Below are 25,110 nucleotides of genomic sequence, written 5' to 3' on the forward strand. Positions count from 1 at the left end.
AAGGTCACTGTAAGGCTTAGAGAGTAAACAAGTACAGTTTCTTCCCAGGAAGTCAGCTGGTGAGCTGGCTAAGCAAGATGTTACTGGCATTTCTGGTATCAATTCTTAAAAAGGATGAATAATACATCACATATATCACCTGCTATTTTAACAGTAATAATGCAAAATATGATCGCTTTTACCCATCAGATTAAGAGACACAGTGGGGCAATCTCCTTAAAAAAGTCCAGTTACTTTTTTACATCTGAAGGAGTTTTTTTCTTTCTTTTTTTTTTAAGGACACAAGATGTCCCTCCAACAAAAATCTGAATTTTTACCTTGCAGCTTAGCTATTCCCAGGGAAACAGTGATATCATTCTATTGTCCACAGTGGGTATCACTTTATGACAGCCTGATAGAGAAATTTTAAAATATACATCTTTGGGAGTAAGACTGGCTAGGAACTGAAAATGTAACTTTTCAATCGTAATAACAAAAAGTGCTCATACTTCAATTAGAACTGGTCTTTTTCTATTTAACTTCAGCATCACCTCATTTCAGACACCTTCAATAACGCCCTTGGTTCTTGCAGACACTGTAACTAAATTGCACAACAAGTTCTTAATGTTCCTTTTGGTTTATCACCAACGATATTTACCAGTGTACTTTTTAAAAATGCCTGTTTAGTAAGACTCAAATTTCTACAGAAGTCACATGAAAAACAAAACTTTGGCACATGAAAAAAACAAAACAAAACAAAACAAAAAACCCTTAACAGTAAGTAGCAGGATTCTGAGAAAAAACAACTTGCAACTAGCATGAGACAAGGGTTTGGGGAAAAGGAACTTACAGGAAAAAGAGTACGTGTTATGCCTTCACTTTTTGTTGCTTTTGCTGTCCTGGCTATTTTAAAAGTATCCAAGTTTTATCCTAACCCTAATTTCGGTTTCCATTTTGTCATCCAAATGTCTCTAAAATTTAACAATTAACCACTGAGAAGAAGATAATTCTACCAATGTAGAGGTTTTAATCTTTGGTTCGAAAATAAAAAGAGGGAAAACTAGTTTTGATCTTAAAGTAAATAAAAGTCATTTTGATCTTAAAAGTAAATGTCAAACAAAAATAACAAGAAATAAAAAGACTCAGTAGCAGAAGAAGGTAAACTGAAATTTTTCCCAGTTCTGGAATTTTCATTTTTTTAAACAGATGCAATCCACATAGGACTATTCTCTCTCTCCTTCCTTGTTAGTTCAGACTAGACCAGCAAGTGGTGAGCCTGTTTATATAAAAAATCTTCTCTTTAATATCAAGTTAGATTACCTGCATAGGATAACATAGTTTTAGCCATTTCCTCTTCTACTCTCTAAAATCACTGTAAACCAACTACGCTAAAAATTAAGCAGGCTGTAACCTTCTGACCCACAGAAACAAGAGGCACTTGTAGGATAATTCGAACTGAGTCATTCAGGGGGAAAAAGTACTTTGATCTTAAATTGAGATCTTCTAGGTTAGAGTTCCCTAGTGTCTGAACCAGCGAGCCCTGAGGTTGAACCCGGTAGATAATCTATAAACTGTGACACGGGTAGGAGTACATCCTCATGGCTTTGGTTTAGCAGTCTCCCTTTGGCAGAAGGATACCTGAAAATCTCAGAAAGTCCCCATATAGAGAAGAATTCAAGGAAAGGCTTCCATATCAACCTCTCTCTGATGGTAAATGGATAATTTATCATCAACCCCACACTGACCAGGGCACACAGCCAAAGAGCTCAGCACTCACACTCCTTTCATTATCGTGCACGACAATGCTATTGCAAACCCAGTAACCACACAGCTGGTGAACACCATTGTCATCAAAAAGCACAAGGAAACTCCCTCTCCTTATACACCAGGGAAGAAGGAAGCAGAACTTGGGTAGCCTTCGCTTTCTTCACAGTGGGCACTAATAGACGAGAATGGTCCTACTGGCTCTGTTCGTTGGTTTTGCCTATGCACAAAACTCCTTAATGGACACAGCTGACATCTACTTTCAGTATCAGGCGCTCTAGTATCATTCAGGGCACATTGTGTAGCATGTGGAAAGAGAAATCATCTTAGAAAGCGTCACTAAAGTCTCCATTTAGTTCCTGTTGCTTAGAGAAAATAGAAAAAGCCCCAGAGGAGGCAGTCGCAGGGCACCTGACAACAGAGGCCCCTTGGACATCACTCCTGAGGACTGCTTAACTTCTAATACCATTTACAATGTTATCACACATTTACTTAGCTCTGCAGTTTATGAGGAACCTACCAAACGGGACAATCTGGTCTGGATTATACAATATGTAAATAAACGGGGGAGCTAGGGAGGCAGTTAGAGTAGGAGGAGCTGGACTTGTGGCTAAGGAATTACATCTTACTGCACCTGAAGGCAGCCTGGTCCCTTTTCTCCTTTAGTGCTTTGTAACAAAAACACAGAAAGCACAAAATCCAATTAAAAAGTTCTATGTATCCCAACTACTGGCAACTAAAGTACTCAGCCACTGAAATTAAACAGCACAAGTCAGTATACACACTTCATTCAGTTCCTGTTTGCCTGAATTCAGTATATATGATGAATAACTCACATGTGAGCCTGGTATTAATGAATTCTAAAGAGATTATCAGTAATTAGTAATTCTTCCCCCACCCACATTATCAATTTAAATGAGGGCTTGGAGCCAGAGCTCAAGTTTTTCTGGTGTTGTTTTACAACCTGAATAAACTGTTTTAGTTTCATGCATGTACTCTTTTGAAAAATAAGATTTCATATCTGTCACTTTCATGGATGTTGAAGACCTAGTAAGTAGTGAAACTGGTAACATTCTACAAGTATTTCTGTAATACAATGAACATGAAAGAGAAGCTACACCAAGTCATTTTATTATAAAAAGGAAAATACTAACCTTGCAAAGATGTTCATTAACCTGCACTGCTTCATGAAAATATAACTATCTATACGTTTTTCTTGTAAACTGTCTGTTATGCATTCAACTGGAAAACATAGTTATGAAAAATCAAAATTGTTTATACAATTAGTTAAAAGTAGATGGTTATAATAACTACACAAATCACAAACATTGACAAAATTGCAAGTAATGAAATTCAGTAAAAGAAGGCTGACATTCGGTAACTTCAGTCTAGAAATTTAAAACTTACTGTTCACAAACCTGATTAAAATATGAACATATATGGCTCATTAAAATAGTAAAAGGGGACAGAGAAGTAAAAAGAACATGTCATGTGCATGTACCAACTCCCCACGATGAACGTAATCATATACTGCAAATATGTACTAATAAATTATTAAAAATCTATTAAAAACACTGGGCTGGGCTGAGCTTATTGTACCAGTGATCTTTCCTAGAATCTTATTTTTTAAAAGCGTTTTAAAAATATGATCAAACTGGGTTGGCACATAATGTGTAATCCTAGAACCCTTGGTTGCTAAGGCCAAAGTATCCTAAATTCAAGCCCAGCCCAGCCAAGTTAGCAACTGTGATGGTTTAGGTCAGTGGCCCCCCTAAGCCTCATGAACTACAGACACCACCAAATCTAGCACTTGTGATTGGTTCATTGTCTAGCATTTGGATTGGTGGTGTGAGTGTTACACCGCCTAGGGGTGGGGCCAGCATACAATGTGTAATGGCAAGAAGGTGTGTCTGTCTTTCTTACTGGTTTGCACCTTGCTGTTTACAGCCAGCCATGAAATTTATAACTACCTATAAGTTTTTCTTGTAAATACTGTGTTATGGTGGCCCTGCCATGCCACCCTGCCTTGGAGCCTGCTGAGTATGGACTGAAACCTCCAAAAATTCTAAGGAATAAACATTTCCTTTCCTAATTTTGGGCATCAGGTATTTTGTCTCAGCAATGAGAGTAAAAAGCAACTAAAACAGCAACTTAGTGAGATGCTGTTGTAAAATAAAAAATAAGAAAAAGGGAGTTGAGGGAGTTGGGTATATACCCCAATGTGAAGGCCCTGAGTTCAATCCCCCAGTAGCACCAAAAACAAAACAAAAGCAATGATCACATTCATGCTTTCCTGTGTCTTATACTCCATATATATGACTTAAAAACAATGTCTTAAAAAATAAGTCAAAAATTATCTTCAAAGAGATAAAGAGATAACCTTTATCTTTTTGAAGATAATTTTTGACTTATTATTTTTTATTTGACTTATTATTTTTTAAGACATTGTTTTTAAAAGCCGCCCCCCTCAAAACCCTCAAGGGGCAGAGGAACCCTCTTATAGCAATCCTATTCATGCACATTTAATATATTATTTCAAAATCGTTTGGTAGGAGGGTGAGAGCTCGTGCCATTAGGCTGCCTGATTTTATCCCAAAGAGTAGACATCAGGCAGAGTTGCAAACCGGCCCCTGACTGGACACCACCACACTGTGTGGTTATTTATGTGTTGCCTTATTATACCGTCACCCTGCCCTTGGCCACAACATGTAAATAAGGAACACATTACGAACGTGAACTGGTTTTGAAAAAGCTCTATAGTGATGACGGTTTTCCCTACCCAGCTCCCCAAATGAGAACTAGAAAGCCAAGTATTGTGGATCTCTCTTCTCACTCTTAAAACCCTGCAGATGGATGAGAGCACAAGAGAAGACTTCCCACGGGCTGATTCTTCCCTTGCCCAGGTTTATGGCCTAAAGTGGTGGCCATGAAAAATCAAAAAGTATCTCAAGACACATACAGATGCTGCGCTGTCACCTGACAAAGAGGCACCTAAAGCTGACATAAGGAATCTAACTCTCTCTTTTTATAGACTAAGTCTGTAGGTTTGCACTCCCATTACAGAGAAGGCATTTTCCAGACTGGTCAAGAGGAGGCAAAGGAAGCATTTTATTAGCAGACATTAAAAGGGACACACTCCAAGACACAGAGGGTGAGCTCACAGAGACATACTATTTCCTGAACCAGGGAACATTTAAGCTTCTCGTGAAGGGAAGGCAGGGAGGAGGTCGCCCACCCCAAGAGGATACCAGGCTGTTCCAAAGCTCAGGGTCAGTCCTTGTTGTTACTGTGTGCTCTGGTTGAATCAGTAATTTAAACATTCTTTAGATTTTCTCAACTTGTTCTTTTATCATAGCATCAGGCTTCTGCTCATTATTTAATTAAACCAATTTATACAAGATTTTTTTATGAATTTGAGGTGTAACAGGTCTGAAAGAGAAGGAACCTAAATTTAACCCCTCCCAAAAAACGTTTATATGAATCGCCTTAGATAACTTTGGCTGGGTCCTAAAAGTTGCACTCCTCTTTAAAATACATTTTTTCAGTTATGATTTCCCTGTCTTTTTAGCTAGCTTTGATTTCTTCTACCTCAAGGCCACAACACTGGCGTCTGTAAGAACACGTTTACTCCAAAGGCACCTGAGTGCACCCTGCCTCCTGGGGTCCAGCCATCTGTGTCCCCAGAGAAGAGCTTGTGTGGCTGGGCTTCCAAAAAGAGCTTCAGGTCCGATTCTGTAGAAGAAAAAGCCAGGCTGAACAGGAAGACAAACACAGCCAGGATAAATTACCCAGGGGTTTCTAAGACGCACATGTCCAATGGTATTTTGTAAATATATATATATAAAAAGGCGGTAGAAAGAAAAGATCCACAAGTTTTTACAGAATTAAACACATCCAGGTGTGGTGGTCCTGCCCTCTGGGGGACTGAGGCAAGAGGGTGAAAAGTTTGAGCCCTGGACAAATGAACAAGACCTTGTTATGAAATAAAAAATAAAAATAGGGACAGAGCACAGAGCTCAGTGAGAGGGCCCAGTTATACCTCCAGTATCTCAAAACCAAGCCAAACCAATCAACCAAGCAACAAAAAGTTGTTTTGTTGGGAGGGTAAGGAAATATCCTAAACAGAATCTTCTAAAATCTTTCTCCTCCAAGAAGAAAAACTTGAGAGAGAGAGAGAGAGAGAGAGAGAGAGAGAGAGAGAGAGAAGAGAGAGAGAGAGAAAAGAAAATTACAGGCTCCAATCTACATTCCTCAGAAATTCCCACTGCTCATTTGGCAGCCTCCAGGAGCCTGGCTGGGCTGGCAAACGTTCAAAATACAGTTATTCAAAATATGTTAATGAGGCTAACGTGGTGGTGTCTGCATCACACACCACCCCCCACCCCGCCTCGTGAGCTGGACCTGCACAGGTTAAAACAGGCGTGCAGAACACTCGCGAAGTGAGCTTACCGCCTGGTGGCTGAACAACTGCCAATTTAAAATAAGCATGTAGGGAGAACGGCTCCGCTCAAATGCGTTGTATTTAAAAATGGATATGGCTTTTCATTTTGATGTTCAAGTCACTCCCACTCACATATTGCTCTATCAGTGTAAAAAAAAAAAAAAGCTAGCAGGGATGATTTATATTCTCCCAGAGTATCCTAAAGAATTCCAAGGCACTTTATGAGTGCTGTACTCTTTTAAAAAGTGACTTTCTAGCGAAATACTTTTCATCCTACAAATAAAGACATGGAAGGCATAGTGACACATTGTACATATCGATAACGGGAACTCAAAGCAAAACTCGGTTATTTTATCAATACACACAGCCAACAGTATCGCTTGTATCAAGGATGTCTTTTGTGTAGTGACTGTAAACAGTACAATCACAAGGCAAGGAGCTGCTCATCTTTGATCTGGACGTAGTCTAAAAATCTCCCTATTTCCCCCACAAAAATCAGCCCATCTTAAAATTTTCACTCTTCATCTCTTGCTGCCCCTAAAAAGCATGTGTCTGTTTCTTTTTCCACACAGACATTCCACACATAGCCTGAATTTCAGAACTCAGGCCAGGCCGCTTCATTGGCAGAACACAAAGCACTGGTTCCAAAAAAATCTCAACACCTCCCCGTGCCTCTGTCAGGGTCCAGGATCTCAAATATAAAAAGTCCAGAGGGGTGGGAAGGTACAAACAGGGATCGCACACGTAGCATGGTAGCGTGGTGACTCATTCTCATCCGCTCAAGATTAAACACAGTGCTGAATCAAGGATCAGGAAAGAATTTTTCCTCTGGGGCAGAAAGGGGTGTGAGGTTTCCCGGTGCACACTGAGGGTGATCACCTGTGTGGATCAGGTGAGCAAATCCCACGTAATTAACTTCCTACTACGGGAAGGGAGCAAGCTCCAGGGAGGTGCACAGGCCTTTGGAAAGGTATTTGTACAGAGCCCCTTGCAGTGCAGCCATGCACAGAGACTGGCTGGGGAAGCCAGAGGGCAGGGTGCGCATCAGTGGGAAGATCCTGAATTCCACACGCAAAAAGGGTGAAGACAGAAAACGGGAGTGGTGGCAAACACCTGAATTCCCAGCTACTCAGAAAGCTGAGGCAGGAGGCTGACAAGTCTGAGGCTGAATCAGGAGAGGGAGGGAGACCCTGTCACCAAAAAAGACAAAAAGAAAAAGAAAGAAAAACACATGGAGCTCCATGCAAGGCATTGGGTTCGATCCCTGGTATGCGGTGAGTGAGTGTAATTTTATTTGTTTGTTTTAGAATTTTTATTATTTTTAAACCACAATTGAAAATAAAAGAGTCAGAGTAGGATGGGCTTCTACTGTCACTGCTCTGAGGGCATCTACAAGGCTCTTCTTTGCAATGCACAAGGGGAGCATTTTGGAGGCCTGGTTGTCTCCAGGCCGGGCATCAGGAAGCTGCATCTGGTCCCACGCTGCCTGCTGGAATCATGTGGTATCAGCCTCAGTATTTCTTAGGCTGAAATTTCCTCCTAGCTTAGTTTTTCGTACTAACAGAAAGAGTAAGAAACACTTTTTTCCTTCTATTACAGTTAGAAAAACAGCTTTCATCTTCCTGGAGTTATTTTTTTTTTTTCTCCTTTAAGTATTCCAATACATATAGCAAAATTTTAAAATATTATTCTGCTTTGAAAATTCATGGTTTCATTATGCAAGAGATCCTCTGTGAAAACAGACAGGAATGTTTCAAAGGTTGGACCTTAATTCAAAAGGTGAAAGATACTTGAATATTTCCTTTCAGAAGTACACAATTGGGGCTGGGGATTTAGCTCAGCGGCATAAGCTCCTGCCTTGCAAGCAAGCAGTCGTGAGTTCAATCCCTGGTACTAGTAAAAAAAAAAAAAAAAAACCAGAAGTACACGATTTTCTCAATATAAAACTAATTTTCCAAGTTAGGCCAAAAAAGACACATTTGCTAAAGAAAACAGAATGTCTTCAGTTGCTTAAGAATCCCTAGGATAAGTAGGTAAGTATTAAAGATTCAAATATATTATATTAAAATTATAACAAAACAAAATATTAATATTCCATGACATTTCACTCAATTTATATGTTCTATTTTAGCACAAATATGAAAATATAAGACTAAACATGTATATTATAGCTCAATGATAGATCATCTGCGCCACATTGTTAGAAACTCTTCCATTTAATAACATGTAAAAAGCAATACATCTGTATGCCTAATAGTTGATAACCCTTTTTTTCTATCTGTTAAATCCAAGCTAAAACACTTGGTAACTTCCACTGACATTTATAAGCAATAGTTTTATACCATACTAGATGATTATTTATTGTCCTATTTTTCCCTAAGAGCATTTATGATTTGCTTCTAGCACATATAAGTATTTGTGTGAGACACCACTATGTTAAACCATACACAAATTAGTATAGATTCCAGATAAAAATATCTGGCAAAGTAATTAGGAATATTAAGAGGTTAATAAGAAAAAGATCTACCAAGTGTATGGCTTAAAAAATACACACACAAAAGAGCAACAAACTAAAGTCACCTGAAGAGAAGGTAAGTCCTAAGTCCAGTCTCCAGTCCTCTGAGCAGGGTCAGGAGCCCAGCCCTCCTCGGCTGCCAGGGCAGAGGTGGCCCCAGGTCTCCGTCAGTTTCCAACAGAACCTTCCTTTTCAGTTCAGGAGCAAAGTAATCTGCTCACCAAACTTACCTGGACTGCTGGTGTAAGGAGTGGGTGTGGCGGACACCACATATAATGACAATAATGATCCTCAGCACTTACAAAGCAGATATGAAGATTCTGTAAGATCTCCTGGGCAGATGGGCAGGGTCCCAAGAGGCTAAGTGCTCCGGAGTAAATGGATGGAGGAGGAGAAGAGAGGGAGCATGAAAGATGGTAAAAAGGAAGGCAGATGGGGAGGGCTGAAGAGCTGGTTAATATGACACTGGAGTGAGAAAAAGTTTTAAAGCACAATCTTTGTTTCTAACACATTTGTGGGAAAACAAATGCTTTGATACAGAGACTGTCAGTGTAAAGAGAAAATATCAATGACATTCATCACCTTGTAAGTGACTGACTTTTTATTTTATTTACTTGTTTGGTCAAGATCTCTCCCTAAGGTAAGCGAACTGAACAATAAAATGCTCCTACGGAAATATTATAGAGAAGTGAGAAAGAGAGAGAGAGAGAGAAATATAGACGAGAGAGAGAGAGAGAGAGAGAGAGAGAGAGAGAGAGAGAGAGAGCCTTCCAGGAGCAGAGTAGTACTGTAGATAAACAGTCAGAAATAAATTCCTTTTTCTTTATTCCACTGTAGGGTTAAGTAACCATTCTCACCTGGCCTACATCTGGACCAACTTTCTAAAATATAATCTGTCCACCTCCTTTTCTAGTGGACTTCAGATTAAACACACAAATACAGAAAGAAATACAAAAACAAGATGACTTCTTTAGTCTAGCAAAACTATTTTGTTGCCCTTTAACAAATCAACTACATCTCAAAACTGACCAAAACTTAAGGAAGCTAAGCATGTATTTTATAGACAATGGGAAAGGTTATTCGTATTCTGAACTACTCAAAGAAATCTGGACTCTCATAATAAGCGTTCAGATCCAATAACCAGAATAACCAGAACTTCTAGTGAAGAACTAATCCTCTTCCATCTCTCCTCTTCATCTTTAAGCCTTCTGCAAACTTAACTCTGGAACACGCATTCATTTTTAAATCGATACCTACTTAATACCTTCTTTGAATTAATCATGTCTCTTGAGCATTTCAACAATGCTCAGGTACCTTCCCACAGCCTGACCTTTCCAAAACTTCTCTTCCATTCTTATCATCTTCTGTGTGTGTTCTCTTAGAGGAGCAGTCTAATGTCAGTCACTGCCAGGAAAAAAACTAAATACCTACTTCTATTAGCATCACAGCACATTCCCCTTCATTGCACAGAACAGAAGAGAAAGTTACATGCTGAACTTCAGTCCTTGCTTTCCTATTTCATTCCTGTTAAGTTCTTATTGCTTTTGGATTCTCTTTCTTCTCACTTTTTTTCTCTCTATCCAACTCAGGCTCTCCCCAAATATAGTCTGAGAGTCATCTACATCAGAATACGTAGGGTTCAAATTTAGAAAATGCGGGATCCCTACACTTAGTCTTCCTTAAAGCATCAGACAGGTAGAACCTTGATTTCAGGTGTGACTCATGTGATATTATTTGTGCTGAAGTCAGAGGACCACTAGCCCAAACCCGTGATTTCCCCCAAAACCAAAGAACAGGAAGGACTCTACCAAAGCTATAAGGAAGAGAAGGCCCAGTGACAGTTCTCTTTTCACCTTCCTTTTGAAATAATCGAGGAAGAGGCAAGAAAGCTTGGAGTGGAACATGAGCTGAATGTGAGACATCAGCACAAATGCAGACTTGTCAGCCCGGCTCAGTGGCTACTGCCAATTACAGTAGCCAGACCTGCAAGAGGACTTGATTACATGTAATTTATAAAAAAAGTAAACAAGCTGGACGGCTTACGAACAATGAATGGTGATATTCCAGCCAAGAACTAATAAAAAGCATGAATAAATGACTCAGCATCTCCCTCCCCCCTACCCAGACAACAATAGGTTGTGCTCCGGTTAGGAGAACAAGTCCTAAATGAGTACTCTGGTAAAGATTCAGAGGACAGCAGATCTTTGAAGAGAGAACTTGCCTGTCGCTAAACTTAGAATCTCTGGTGTGCAAATGCTGAGCTATCTCCATAACTGTTTTTCTCAACATTACAACAGTCCCCAAAATAAAATATTGGATTCCAGGACTACAATACAATCTTGCATCTGAATTACAGTTCTCTGTGGAAATGCAAAGAAAATAAACAGACAAATACAGATGGGAAAACCAAGCTTTATGAAGGATTGCTCTGTACAAGAGTTTCCTGAGTGTGACACACTAGTATTTTGGGCCGGATAATTCTTGGCTGTGGCGCTGCCCTGTGCAGCACAGGGGGTGGTTAGTAATGCCCCTGATTTGATGCACCAGACATCAGAAGGACTCCTCCATGAAGCTGAATCAAACCAAAATGTCTCCAAGCACAGGGACACAGCCCCTCAAGAGTACAAAGGCCACATCCACCCACTACACAGACACATCATGAAAATATTTGCATATTAGTAAAACAGTTTATAGGACATTTTTGGCAACATAAAAATCTCATGATTTTTATTTAAATATATATAGAGTATACCTTTTAAGTGTAACATCCTATTTCTCTGTAAATTTTTCCAAAGACTAAACTACAAAAATCTTAGTATTACTTTTAGTGAGCTGGCTATCTAGGCCACATTATAAAAGCGCCACATACTAATGTAACTTGCCTTCCCCAGTCTTCAGCAGTGGATGTATGATGCCAACTTTATCTTTAAAGTATTTCTGTTCTGTTGGTTTGTATCTAGATATCTCTCCAAAGCTTCATGCAGTCATAGGAGGGGATTTTTCAGAGGTGGCTAGAGCTAGAGTGTGTGATGCTGGGATTGATTCACGGTACAATGCCAGAATCAAAGGCATTAGGATTAAGGATAGGGGTGCTGTCCACCCTAGGTAAGGTGGACAAGGTATAAGGGATAGAAAGAGCTGTGGTCTCCCTTGTTTGTTTTTACTATCTTTTACCTGACATGAACTGGTTCTCCTCTGAGATGTACCTCTGGTGAGCCACCCTGCCTTGGAGCCAGTAGATGATGGACTAAACTCTCTGAAAACTGTGAGCTAAATACACTTTTCCTCTTTTAACATTTTAGTTTTTGGGGGGAGAGGGTACCGGAAATAGAACTGAGGACCTCACATATGCAGGCAAATGCTGTGCCACTGAGCTAAACCCCCGGGCTCCTCCTTTAACTCTGGGTGTCAAGTATGTTGTCTCAGCAACGAGAAAAGTAACTAAGACACTGGGTATGGCAGGGAACACCAGAAACCCCTGCAGTCTGGGAGGCTAAAGTGGGAGGATCATAAATTCTGGCCCAGGATGAGCAACGTAGTGACTTAGTAAGATGCTGTTTCAAAAAAGGTTTTTTTAATTTTTAAAGGAAAAAAGAAGATGGTCTGGGGGAATTGCTCAGCATAAAGGTCCCAGGATAGGGGGGAAATGTTGTTTCTGCTCATTTAACAGAGGCGGGGTACCACTCAGACATAGTGCCTACAATAATGAATATATAACAAGACCAATTTGAAATATATTTATTATTGCACTGACATAGTTACTATATATACACATTTTTTGTTTTTTTATTTTTGAGTCAGGGCCTCAGTATGGAGCTCAGACTGTCCTTGAACTTACCATGTAGCCCAGGCTGGACTTGAACTCATGCCTCAGCATCCTGAGTGCTGGAATTATAGGTATGAACCACCAAGCCCAGCCTATTTAATTTCCTATTTTTTTTAATAAAGGAAGAGTGAGCCCAGGAAGGCATACGTACTCGAGGCTAAGGATAGCTAACAATGCTTCAGGAAGGTCATCTGGCTGCCTTGATGAAGAGACAGCTTGTCAGGAACCAGCAATGAACACGGAGAGAGACCAGCTGGCTACCACCGCAAACCAGAATAAAGGCAATGATAAACTCAAGAGATACAGAGGAAATGAAACAGGCACGCATGGGGCTGGACCACTGGGTGTGCAGACTGAGGGAGGGAGCAGGGTAGAAGGAAAACTGCGGAGTCGGGGCTGGGGATTTAGCTCAGCGGCATAAGCGCCTGCCTTGCAAGCAGGCAGTTGTGAGTTCAATCCCCGGTACCGATAAAAAAGAAAAAGACAAAAAGAAAGAAAAAAAGAAAACTGCAGAGTCAAACCACGGGAAGAGGACAGTAGGACTAGTCCCTGAATGGGAACAGCAAGAGGGTGAGAAGGCGGCACTGAGGGAAGACCAGAAGCTCTGCTGTGGTTCTCTAAGCAGCCAGAGCCACAGGCCTAAAAAGAGAAAGGGCCCAAGAGAGCTTGGGATGATCAGCAAATACCTCCGGGGCATGAAACTGCCAGTTTAAAGGTCAGAAACCTTGAAAGGCTAGAATCACCTTTGTAAGCACTATTCTCATGAAAACACAGAGCCAGAGGCTTTTATCAAATTTTTAGGAGTTCAGGACCTTACAGTGGATAAAGAATGACCAACAGCACTGGGAACAGAGACACCAACCAGTGCCAGCCATGGAGCCCTGAACTCCAGCACTTCAGGAAAACATGGCCTGGGCGTAAGGCACAGGAGAGAACAGGGCTTGGGAGGAAAGGCTGGCATCTCCATCAAGACAGTGAGGTGTTCTGCAAGAAGTAAGGACTGAATTGCGTTCATCTGATTTGCCAACAAAGCGATCACTGCGGAAAGTCAGTAGGGGACAAGAATCATGGAAAAAGGATCCAGGCCACTTTCCATTACCAAGGAGTCTGGCTGGGAAAGGGTCTCACCCCAGCCATAACTTTGAAAGTGGAATACATCTTTTAAGGCCCTGAAGAAATGTCTCTTGCAGCCTTCATTAAGCCTCTAGCGCCCCCTTAATCGCTCTGTACTGAATCCTCCTAGGCCTCTGTCTCACATATCACTGGCCAAAACGTAATTTGCAGGACATGTCCTCCTCTGTCCCCTAACAGCACAAACTCTTAGAGAGAAGGACCTTGTCCTCTTGGTCCTCTCCTTTTGAATTCTTCACGGTGCCTTGGGTCACAGGAGGTACTTATTTGATGACTAAAAGGATTTGCCCTGAGAGGTGACAATCTGACCCTAATGAAGGAGCTGATTAAGTTGTATGACCTCAGACAAATCAATTGGTTTCCCCAAGGCTAATTTTCATTCCCTGTAAAATGAGGAGGCTGGATTCTTCTCTGCTAGTGGAAAAGGGATCACTGGAAAAGGATATTCAATATAGCTGCTGTTTTTTTTAGCCAAATCATAGAACGTTAGACTGATTGAAAGCCAAAAGACCTTCAAACAACACATGAGAGCTGAATTAGAAAAGACTGAGAACTCTGGACAAGATGATTCATGATTTTAAGATCAGATTTCTGCAATTATCTGGTCATGCTCAAGAGACTATGCAAGGTATCATCGCACTGTTCACTTCAAAGTGCAAATACCATCCTTGTGCTCTAACAATTAAGATCCTGTTACAAACACCAAAGAAAGACAAATGAAGCTGTGACTTTTTGTAAACTGATCCTGTGGATATATACCTTATACTGTGTGGCAGCAGATCACAACGAAATCGTCTAGAAGAATGTATCAGGCTTGTTTTTCCTGTTTGAAGAAATACACATGGATAAATCTGACCCCTGGTTATTTGACTGCTTAGAGAAAAAGGGAAAAGAATATTGTTCAACAGCATGCATCTGTGTGCCCCTCTTTTTGGAGCTAAATGAGGTATACACGCAGTGAAGAAGACTCAGAAGCTGCACCAAGAACCCATTACCTTCCCAAATATTTTTACATTTTTACTAATTCAGTGTCTCCTTCTCCCTCTCTTCACTTCAAACATTAAACCTGGAATTTTCAGGAAGAATTTGGAAAACCCAGATATTCCTGCATAACCTTGAGATTAATTATAACTTTGCCAGAAGGTAGAGGGGTTCAAATAATACCTCTCTAGCTGAATGAGGTCATCATTCCTCACGAAGCTCTACACAACACCATTGGAATTCAAACCATGGAGGGGAGTATTTTACCGCATACTTTGCTTCCAAAGGCCAAAGATGAAAGTGCTTCTCTGCCGATAATCAAGGGGTCACCTCTCCAATCAGAAGCACTTTAATCTCAGCTAGAAGGACGGCTCAGGCCAAGACACTCATGGGAACCTGTTATGGATTGGAGCTGAGAAAGCACACCAGGCACCTAATTCTTTAATCAGGTAGTCATCTCAGGGTGGAGTTCTGCTAGTGAGAAAGTGGCCCAACCACATTTCCCAATACAATGGCAACTAAGAACCCATTTCAGTAGAGAAAGACAGCCTACATGGCTGGCAGGTGGAACATTATTATCCCTACACCCCATTATCACAATCACACAACGTTGACACAAATTAACACCAAGCAAGGTAACTGAGGCAAACCAACTGTTACAAGGGAGAAAATAACAGAGCCTCAGGAAAATGTGCCCACTAACTACAGCGCTGAAAGCCACAACAGAAATAGGCTGAATTCTCAATGTGCCCCTGATGCCACCACCCGCATTCCCAGATCACAGAAAATAAGCCTCCGGATTAAAATTACACATATAATAGCCATCTTCTCTCAGAAAGAAGGAAAAGTCCAATGAAACCAGGCATCACAAAAGCCAGTTAGGAGCTTTCTCATCCTACAGAGCAGAAGATGCCCGCTTTGTTTCTATCTCAAAGTGGTAAACAAAGTCATGACAGGCCCCGCCCCTACGCGGCATTCTTAAAGAAAACATATAAACTCTCTTTTAAAACTTTAAACAACATGAGTCAAATCAAAAGTAAATAAATAGAAAGGGGAAAGGAAAAACAATGAACAGGATAGCTCAAGTAAAGTTTGGTATTTTTCTTCCTTTATAAAAAAGTGAGCCCAAATTTTTACATTGAAAAGAAATATTTGGACTCTTAGTATATTGTTTTCAATTCACAGAACAATAATGTAGCCATTGGATTGATTTTTTTTTTCTCTTTTAGGACATTGTTTTATAGAACACATAACCAGGGTGATTACCTTACCAAGTATGAATTCAAAGTAAAAAGCTGAGAAGAAATACACAGTAAGAAAGACTAACAAATTTGGCATTCTTTCCAGTATATAAAACTAAAAAGAAACCTCAGTTCAGAAATATGGTAAACATTTATGAAATACACACAAACAGGGAAAGAAAAAACAATTAAGTGGCAGGAAAAAACTTTAAGATACCGTAACTCACAGTTCCCCTTCCAAAAGTTCTGCCGCTTTATGACCTACACCTTCGTGGTAGAGTTACATATAGCAGCTCCACAAAAGCAACCACATGGAAAATTTCTGCTCCAGATAATACTGCAGGACAGGGCTTGGCAGCTCCAAGTCCTAATCAGAATGCTTCAAGAGCTAGTGTAACAAAGATAACAACCAAATATGTATTACAATGCAGAGTCTTTAACTCTTCCTATAATGCAGGCTACAAAAGAGTCAAAACCCGGTTAGGTTTTACTTTCTATGCAGTCGGCAATGAGAACTTTTCAACAAGGAAGGTGGGATCTGGAGGAATAAAAAAATTACTTTTATAATACAATAAAATAATAATATAAAAGATTCTCCCCACTGAGGCATTTTTGTATCATGTAAGGTGCTCACATCTACATGCCTGGAATGAGCCAGGCGTGGTGGCACACGCCTGTAATCCCAGCCCTTGGGAAGCTGAGGTAGGAAGACTGTTGCAAGTTTGAGACCAGCCTGACCTACAAAGTGAGCTCAAGGCCAGCCCGAATGGCACAGTGAGATGTGAAAGGTTCTTGCCCTAGTACAAATTACTGTTCAGTTATGGCGGTGGTTTAAGGTGGCGAGGGCCAAAGCGTAACTTCTCCTTCACCCCTTCCTGTTTACATGCACAGGGAATTCCAATGGGTACCTCCAAGTCATCAAGATCCACCCCATGCACCACTCCAATCAGAGGTCATATAACTCTGCCTCTCCGTTCCTGGTCGAAGGAGACAGCCCAGCCGCCACGGGTTGTGTGCTCCTTTCCACGTCCTCAACTCAATAAACCTGTTCATTTTGTACTTTTGCTTCTCTTGCACCAGAATACCAAGACACTGTTTCAAAAAGAAAAAAAAAATCAGGGGGCTGGGGATTTAGCTCAGCGGCATAAGCGCCTGCCTTGCAAGCAGGCAGTCGTGAGTTCGATCCCTGGTACTGATAAAAAGGAAAAAGACCAAAAAAAAAAAAAAAAAAATCAGTTGCTAAAATGACTCCTTGCCCCAATTCTATAGGCTTAATTTGTCACCTACAATTCACTAAGGGCCCTGAAAACACCAGTTTGGTGGTAGAAGCTACTTATTTAATAAACATGAAAATCCACAGTACAATGGGTCACTTTTCCCCCAGAGAAATCTAAAGAAAAATGCTAATTTCATTGGTGCTGTAGTCCAAAAAGAGAGCATAAAGAAACTTATGACTTGATGTATTTTCTGTACTCAGTCAGCCGATGGAATACGAGAACAGGAGTCACAGAAATGTGACATCAACCAAGATCAAACAGCAAATTCAGATGAAGCTCTGACATGGTGGAAATCAGCCACTACCACCACGTTAACGCAAGGCATGGGAAATGATAGAAAGTCCTCCGTGGACGGTGAGCAGGGGTTTAACGTGAGCCAGGGGTATGTTCTCCTGCTCCAGCACTGGCTGGCATTCGCACAGCTGGGCTAAGATGGCTCCCGAAGTCCCCAAGTAAGACGCTAGCCCAAGGCAGTGCTGGCCTCCTGCTGCAACTCAGAAGCTCAGGAATCAAAGGCTCTTTTATTCTTCCTCCCACCAGAACATGCTCCCTCTTGGTTGTAAACTAGAGGCTTGCCAGAATGAATTATTTAGCTCAAAACAGACATAAAGAAATCTTAAATAACACATGTCCTTTAGAATTTTAATCAGCTCAAGTGACCAAACAGGTCGCTCTGTTTGTTTCCAGTTTGATGTAAAAAAATAAAATGTACTTGTGGTTTCAGGGCCCGTGAAGAGCATTAGGTCACTGGAGAAACGGGAACTTCTCAAACTGGAAGCTACAGCTGACATTCAAACCCCACACATGGAACAAGTGTTCCGAAGCCCTGCTTTTCACTAGGATGTCCTCCTCCTTCCTGCAAATCCTGCCTCCCTTATGACCCCCCCGCTTTTGCCTCAGGCAGGATCTCAGTTCTCCTCAGAACAGAGCTTGAAATTCAGTAGTGCAGTCTCCGCTGGCAGGCCTTGTGCCCCTGGGCTCTCAGTCTGAACTCCTAGGCAATTAATGTCTGCACCCCTCATTTGGCAATTCATAACACTGGGCCCCTTACATTATCTCTCCTGGAAGGCTATAAATGTCCCTGCATTCACAGCCCTTCTCCTTCACAAATAGAATAGAAACTCCTTAAGGGCAGGGATGGGATAGTCCCTTCCTTGCATTCCACAGGTGGCACATTACAAGCTGAACAGGGCACCAGTGTGGAGGGAGAGATAGCACCCACTCAGAACCCAGCAAAGACAGCTCCAACTAGAACAAACTCTGGAGAGTTCCCAAAGGATTCTGCGGCAGCTGTTCCTAATACAGTCACTAACCTGTAAGATGAACAATAAACTAAAATGTAGTTCCCCCCAAAGGAAGGTACTGAGCAGCTCCCCACCTTCGCCTCCCACCCCAGGAAACACCTAAGGCAAAAGCTCCTCTATAACAGCATTTAGGTCTTGGATACCCCTCCCCGTTTTACAGATAGGGACACTCAGTATCTGCATGGTCCAGCAGTCCCATGGTGGAGGGTTGTAGCAAAGCCAAGGAGATGGATGCCCTGGATGAATAAAAGAATTGCTTAAAATATAAAAGATTCAGGTGAATCATGGCACATGGTCCTGACACATGGTTGGGTTTCCCTCCAAAGCGGCGCAGTGTATCCAGTAAATGCACCAGTGGTTGTGTCAATCACTGGTTCTCCCCTCCCCTTCCTCTCCTCTTTCCTTCTTACCTAGCCCAGGCTGGCTAGGAACACCACAGCAGTCTTTCTGCCTCAACTGCCTGAGAACTGAGGTCACAGGCATATGCCACCAGATCTAGCTCAAATCACTTTTTAAAACATACTCTTCCTAAAGGAAAGTAGCAGCCCACTCACCATAATGTCCCTTCTGTTCGCCAGCCTCTGTGCTGACACCTAACGAATGCTCTGAATCTGTCACCTCACACCTTCTTGGTCTGGGAAATTATCAAGACCTTAGCTTATATATTCTATTTTGACTCTAAAACATGAAATTTCAGCTAGTTCTGACATATCTCTTTTCTAATTCTTTTTATGGGGTGGTGATAATGAGGTTTGAAAGCAGAGTCTTTGCACTGAACTATATCGACGCTCAGATCTTTTTTGAGGCAGAATCTCAGTAAGTCACTATCTTGTCCAGACTAAGTTCAAATGTGTGATCCTCCTGCTTTGGCCTCCTCCCCATGACCAGCTTTGTGCACTGCATAACATGTGAGTGCGTTGCTGAGAATCAAACTCAGGAACTTCTGCACATTAGGCAAGCACTCTACTACTGAGCCATGTCCCAGCCCAATCTTTACTTATCTCTTAAGCAAATCATGACACTATGCATTGAAATAATCAACTCACCTACCAACTGGATTCTCCAAATATAATTCTTACCACATTATTTCATTTTGTTTAAAGATGATCTTTTAAAAGTTAATTTTTAAAACTTCACAGAATTCTAAAAGTACCCTCCAAACTAATACATTTTACAAATGGTAATTTTAATTTCCAGAAGACAGCAGTCAGAGTTAAGAATTCAGCAAGTTTATATGAAGAATTCGTACTTATCATTAAACCCAGGCACAACAAAAGAATTAACTATTATTAAGCTATTATTAAGGCTTAACGTAATTGCTAGTTGAAGATCTTTGTTAGTAGAAACAAAGACCCTACAATACTTTGAAAGGGAAAAAGAAAACATTAGGAATTTGATTTTTGTTTTGTTTTTTGTCTTTTTGAGACAGGGTCTCCCTATGCAGTTCAGGCTGGCCTCAAGCTCATTTGTAGCCCAGGCTGGTCTCGAACTCGAAACGATCCTCCTGCCTCAGCCTCCTTAGTGCTGGGATTACAGGTGTGAGCCACTATGCCCGGCAACGTTAGGAATTTGAAATGCATGTTTACTAATTTTAAAAAATGCCCTTCACCGTAAGCAAAAGCTCTGGAATCCACTGACAGCTACTGGTAAATGCTAAAGAGGTGGGGGTGGAAGCACTTCCAGACATGACAGTCCTCTTTATTACAATGACCTAGGTGGAGCAGGGACTTCCAGAACAGCACAGGGTCTGGGTTGTCCTGGAATCTGGAAGATGCTGGGACTCTACCTGCCCCACCTCCCTTCCCCAATGACTGAGGTCAGGTGGCCACCCAGTGGGAAGGGCTATTTCTGTGTCTAGGCCCATTTCCAGAAACAAGAGTGTATTTTCGAAGTCCAGAAAAGAAATGTCCTGTTAACTGACAGCTGCGGAGTGGACAGAGCCCAAGCTGGGTACAGATTAGGCACCAGAGAGCTGGCTGCAGCCCCATGCTGGCTGTCAGCTACCAGGCCACCTAGCTTGGCCTCAGAAGCAGGTCCTCCTGCTGAGACGGCATACCTGCCCCACACTGACAGCTTGGCCTGGCTCTAGGCAGACCATGGCGGCCAGGATCCCCCTGCAGAGCCCTGGTGGCAGCCAGCTGGCTTGAAGCAATCCTTTGTTTATAGACTTAATTTATTTCTACTAAAATTTTAGGTCCTGATGGAAATTCCACCAGTATTTATTTAAGTAACTTCAAAATCCGAAGTATGTAATTTAATATGTGTTTTATAAAGAACTGGAAGACACACATCACAAAAAGAAAGATAGTTTGAAGAGATGGAAATGCTAATTGCTCTGATTTGATCATTGTGTATTATATCCATGTACTGAATTATCACACTATAGGCCATGAACAGAAACAATTGTGTCAATTTAAAAAAATTATTTAAATTTTTAAAAATCTGAGCACCACTGTTAAGTATATACCACCAAGAGTTTACTTCTTGTCTGTAACCCTGGGGGCGCTGTTCTGTAAATGACTCCTCTTGGGTCCTGGACAAAGTAAAAAGCAGTTGTTTAAGATAATAGGATGCAAACAGCAACCCAATAGTAGCAAAACTGGAAAAAAACAGACAATTTCCCCCTTGTTTAAGCAGACAGAAACTTTACATGGAGTGAAACACAACATAAGGCGTTCTTAGCCTTTCACAAATACAGAAATAATTAAAAGAGAAGACAGGATCTGTACATACATCCTTCACACTTTCTTTTATCTTATGTCATTTTCTCTCTCTTTAAGAAAGGTTTCCCTATCAGAAGAACACACCTGTGGCTGAAGAAAACAATGCTGCTTCCAACTGTCTGCAAAATAAACCAAAAAGGTGGGGGGGGGAGGGGGCTGTAAATGGAATTCACTAAGAGCCATAATCTAAGACAGTTCTAAATATAAGCAAAGTTTGTCATTTACGAGCCCTTAAGGACTATCTTCACCAGTGTTTAGACCAGCCTACGCAAGTGGGACAACTGTCAAAGTCTCAGGGGTGACGTACTTCCCAGCAAAATCATGATGCTCAAACTCTTGGGCATTTTATTTAGTAACTGCAGTACTAAGCATTTAAGATATCTTTTCTCTCAGCACTCAGAAGGCTGAGACAGGAGGACAGCCTCATACTGAATCTGCTCATTGTAAACCAAGACCGCGAATTGGCCATACAGGCCATAGTAGGACAGGTGCCCGACATGTGCTAGGACTTAAAATCCATCCCAAGTACCCACCTCTCAAACTTTTTAGAAGTAGAAACTATTATCAAGCATCATTTTTGCCTACTGGGCAGCCTACAATATTTCGTCCATGCATAAAATACAAGATTCTGAGCAAAAGAAAACAAGCACAAGAAATATATGACATGTATGCCCCGACCTCCCACAGTCAACACCACTTTAGCAAAATCATTCCAAAGTTCAACAATTTGAGAAAGTCAAAAATCTTCTGGACAACTAACCAGACAGATAAAACATAAGGTAAGTGGCACAGGGTGATAAGGGCCTGCAATCCAGGCGCTCTGCAAGGCACTCCCATGGCACGAGGGTGCCACATTTGAGCCCAACCTGGGCAGTTCAGAGAGATATTGAGTCAAAATGTTTAAAAGGGGCTGGAATGGAGTCCCTTCCACATGAAGACCCTGGGTTCAAACCCCAGTATCAAAAGAAAAAAATTTAAGGTAAACATCATTTAACTTTTAATACTCCCTGGCACCTACCGGGACCACCCACCCACCCACCCACACTGCCACCCAGCCACTGCCCTCTTCCACTGTCACAGCTCCAGTGCTCCACCTGGCAACAAAACAACTCCTCCCAGCTCTTAGGCACATTCTTCCCCCTGCTGAAATGACTGACAACTTAAGGAGCTCTTTGAATATTTCTGTTGTGTCAATCTACACTGAGCTTGTTCCTCAAAACGTCTAGAGAACAGTCTTACCACTCAGCTTGGACACAGTTACAAGTTCTGCACTATTTCATATGCTGATCTCATCACAAAGACTCCAGAAGCCCCCTGAGTAAAGACTGGATCTTACATCTCTTCAGCACAGAGCAACTGAGTCACACCTCTTCCTTGAATCCTCCACCAGACTTCACAGACTCCCAGGAAGTTATTGTGAAAGGACCTTTAGAGATGACCTCTGAGCTCCACATCTGAAATGAACTAGAGGAGACTCAGGAACCTTCCATAACCTCATCAGTCAGGAAGATCTGCGTTCAAATCCTACCTCTGGTGTATTTGAAGTGGCAGCCCGTTTTATCTGCCACAAAACATATAATGCCTCCTTTAAAAACTACTGTGAGCATCAAATTACCTACACACACACACTTACACTTACCCTCTTGTTTGGGGGAATCCTTTCTTACAACAATCTTTTTTATTTTCTTCCTGGTTAACATCACATTTCATTGCAAGTCCCCAAAGTAGGGCCTTTTCCTGCAGGTAGTCCCAGAGGACAGGGCACAGCAGCTTTTGTGTAACCCATAAAACACATGCAAGATGCATTCAGTCTCCTTTATCACTAGTTCAACAAATGTATTACTCTTCAGTTCTCCTAAACCCCCAATCACAGCTGGGTGTAGTATTCCCAGCACACTAGAAGGCTGAGCCAGGAGAATCCCAAGTTCCAGCCCCAGGAAACTTAGCAAAACACTGTCTGAAAAAGAAAGAGGGCAGAGGGTGCTGGGAATATAGCTCAGTGCAAAAGCCCTAGGGTCAATCCCGAGTACAAAACTAAACAAAACAAAACTCCCTATCCCTCCAGTCCCACCCATACAATCTTCTCTTTAGAACAGCTGGAAATAAACACTGCAACTCTCCAATTTTTGGAACACAGTTAATATTTTTCCCAGAACATTCAGGCAAACTGTGATAGATGGAAAGACAGGATTTGGAAGGCTTCTGCTCTCAAGGGGGCTTGCTTATGGTTCATGGCACCAACTCCTTCAACGAAATGATTTGTCTATAATAAACTCTGGCAGAACCCAAACCAGAAACTCACTGGTGTGTCACTGGTGAAGCTCACCCTGTTTTATGCAAAGCAAACTGTGACCGATGGGATTAACCTGAGCTCTGTAACAGGTTCCATTAGCACAAGTAGTGAACATATTTAGGGGATATACAAACACTTTTCACTAGAGAAACATGTGCCAGACCAGAAGTGTCATTTCGTGCCTTTGAGGGGGCACTGATATAAGCACTAGCAACAGAGAGAGAGAATAATAAGATCTCAGATTCTGGAAGGCACAAGATTCCTGTGACGATAAAGTTGGTTCTTTCAAGGAATGTTTTTTTTCCTAACAGCTATACATAATCAGCATCTTGTATCAATTACAGAAATACCAGTTAAGCCACTCTGGAGCCCTGGGAAAAGAAGCGCAAAACACAGAAAATCTCTGCTGGCTTCAGCTGTCCGCTCGTGCAGGGCCTGACAGCGCGTCCGAGGCGTCCAAACACCCGCCCCCAGCACCAAACCGCCAGAGCTCCGGGGCCAAATTCCAATGTCCCACAATTCAAAACCGCGAAAACGGGAACCTTACTAAGCAAACTGCAGGGCGCGTCAGAACTTTGCTTTCTTTCCCTGTGCGCGCATTTGTGATGCTACATTTTACAGTGCATTTCTCGGGTCTACCATACGCTAGCTACGCGCCACCCACCTAGAGGGACAGGGTGGGTGGGGGATGAAAAGGAGGCGCGGACCGAAGGGAAGCCTCGTAAGGACTAAAAATCTCCGCCGTTGTCCTAGTGCAGGAAATTTGCCACCCCCCGGCCCCGTCATAATTAGATGCAGATACAATGAAGAAGACTCCTCTCGCCACATCGCACCCCACCCCTGCTTTTAAAAAGCAAAATCCTGCAACCCGGCTCGCGAAGGACATCTGGGTCCTCCCAGGGGAGACGAGGCCCGCCCGGCCGGCCGTCGGGAACGTGGACCCGGGAAGCCTCCCCGCCAAGCGGACGCCCGGACCGGTCGGGAACGGGGCGGAGGGCAGGAACGCGAGAGTGGCAGCCCAGCTCCGCGCGCGGCCGGCGGGCTTGGGGAGGGTGTGGGCGCCGAGGCCCGCGGGGCGCCGGCCCGAGCTCTACTTACATAACGCTTCAACTTTTTCTCCGGAGGGGACTTGCGGAGCCACCCCGAGCAGACCACTTCGCCGCCGCTCATGGTGCGCGCCTGTCGGGCTCGGGGCCGGGCGGCTGGCACGGTGGGCGCGCTCTCGACGCCGCGGGCGCCCGGGGGACCCGGTTCTGCCCCGACGGCGCGCGCGCCGCGCTCCCCTCCGCAGGTCCGCGGCCGGGCGCGGGACTCGCCGGCCGCCTAGCTCCGCAGCGCTGGTGCCCGCGGGACTCTGCCTGGACGCGGAGCGGGAGCCTCGGCCCCTCGCGCTCCGCCCCCTGGAGACGGGACCTCCCCGGAGCGCCTCCCGAGCCGACGCGACGCGGCACACACGCGTGTACGGAGCTCCCGCTCCGGCTCGCCCGTTCTCGGTTTCGGTGCGCCCGGCACGATCTTGTCCTTCCCTCTCCTCCGGGGAGGGTGGGTCGCTCCTCCGCGGCGCCCGGGAAGCCGAGGGACAAGGGGCAGCCCCGAAGCGCCCGCAGGCAGGGACGCGGGGCAGTCCGGCTCCGC

At 42.8% G+C, this 25,110-nt stretch overlaps 1 protein-coding gene across 6 annotated transcripts in view; it reads right to left on the reverse strand.

The window, feature by feature from the left end:
• Gab1 (GRB2 associated binding protein 1) overlaps nucleotides 1-24,781 on the reverse strand; it is a 118,630-nt gene extending 93,849 nt beyond the window's left edge. Inside the window, exon 1 of one of the 6 annotated variants that reach the window (XM_013160337.2) lies at nucleotides 24,574-24,781. In XM_013160337.2, coding sequence (XP_013015791.1) covers nucleotides 24,574-24,645 — 72 coding nt within the window. In that variant the 5' untranslated portion in view covers nucleotides 24,646-24,781. Of the gene's footprint in view, nucleotides 1-16,095; nucleotides 18,541-24,573 lie in introns of those variants that run through there. The other 5 variants (XM_013160338.2, XM_003476849.4, XM_003476848.4 and 2 more) reach the window with 5 other exon arrangements.
• Nucleotides 24,782-25,110: the final 329 nt, after the last annotated feature.

The sequence above is a fragment of the Cavia porcellus genome, unplaced genomic scaffold (assembly GCF_034190915.1).
Source record: "Cavia porcellus strain 051 isolate PalLab524CR breed Dunkin Hartley unplaced genomic scaffold, mCavPor4.1 scaffold_14, whole genome shotgun sequence".
Classification (NCBI taxonomy): domain Eukaryota; kingdom Metazoa; phylum Chordata; class Mammalia; order Rodentia; family Caviidae; genus Cavia; species Cavia porcellus.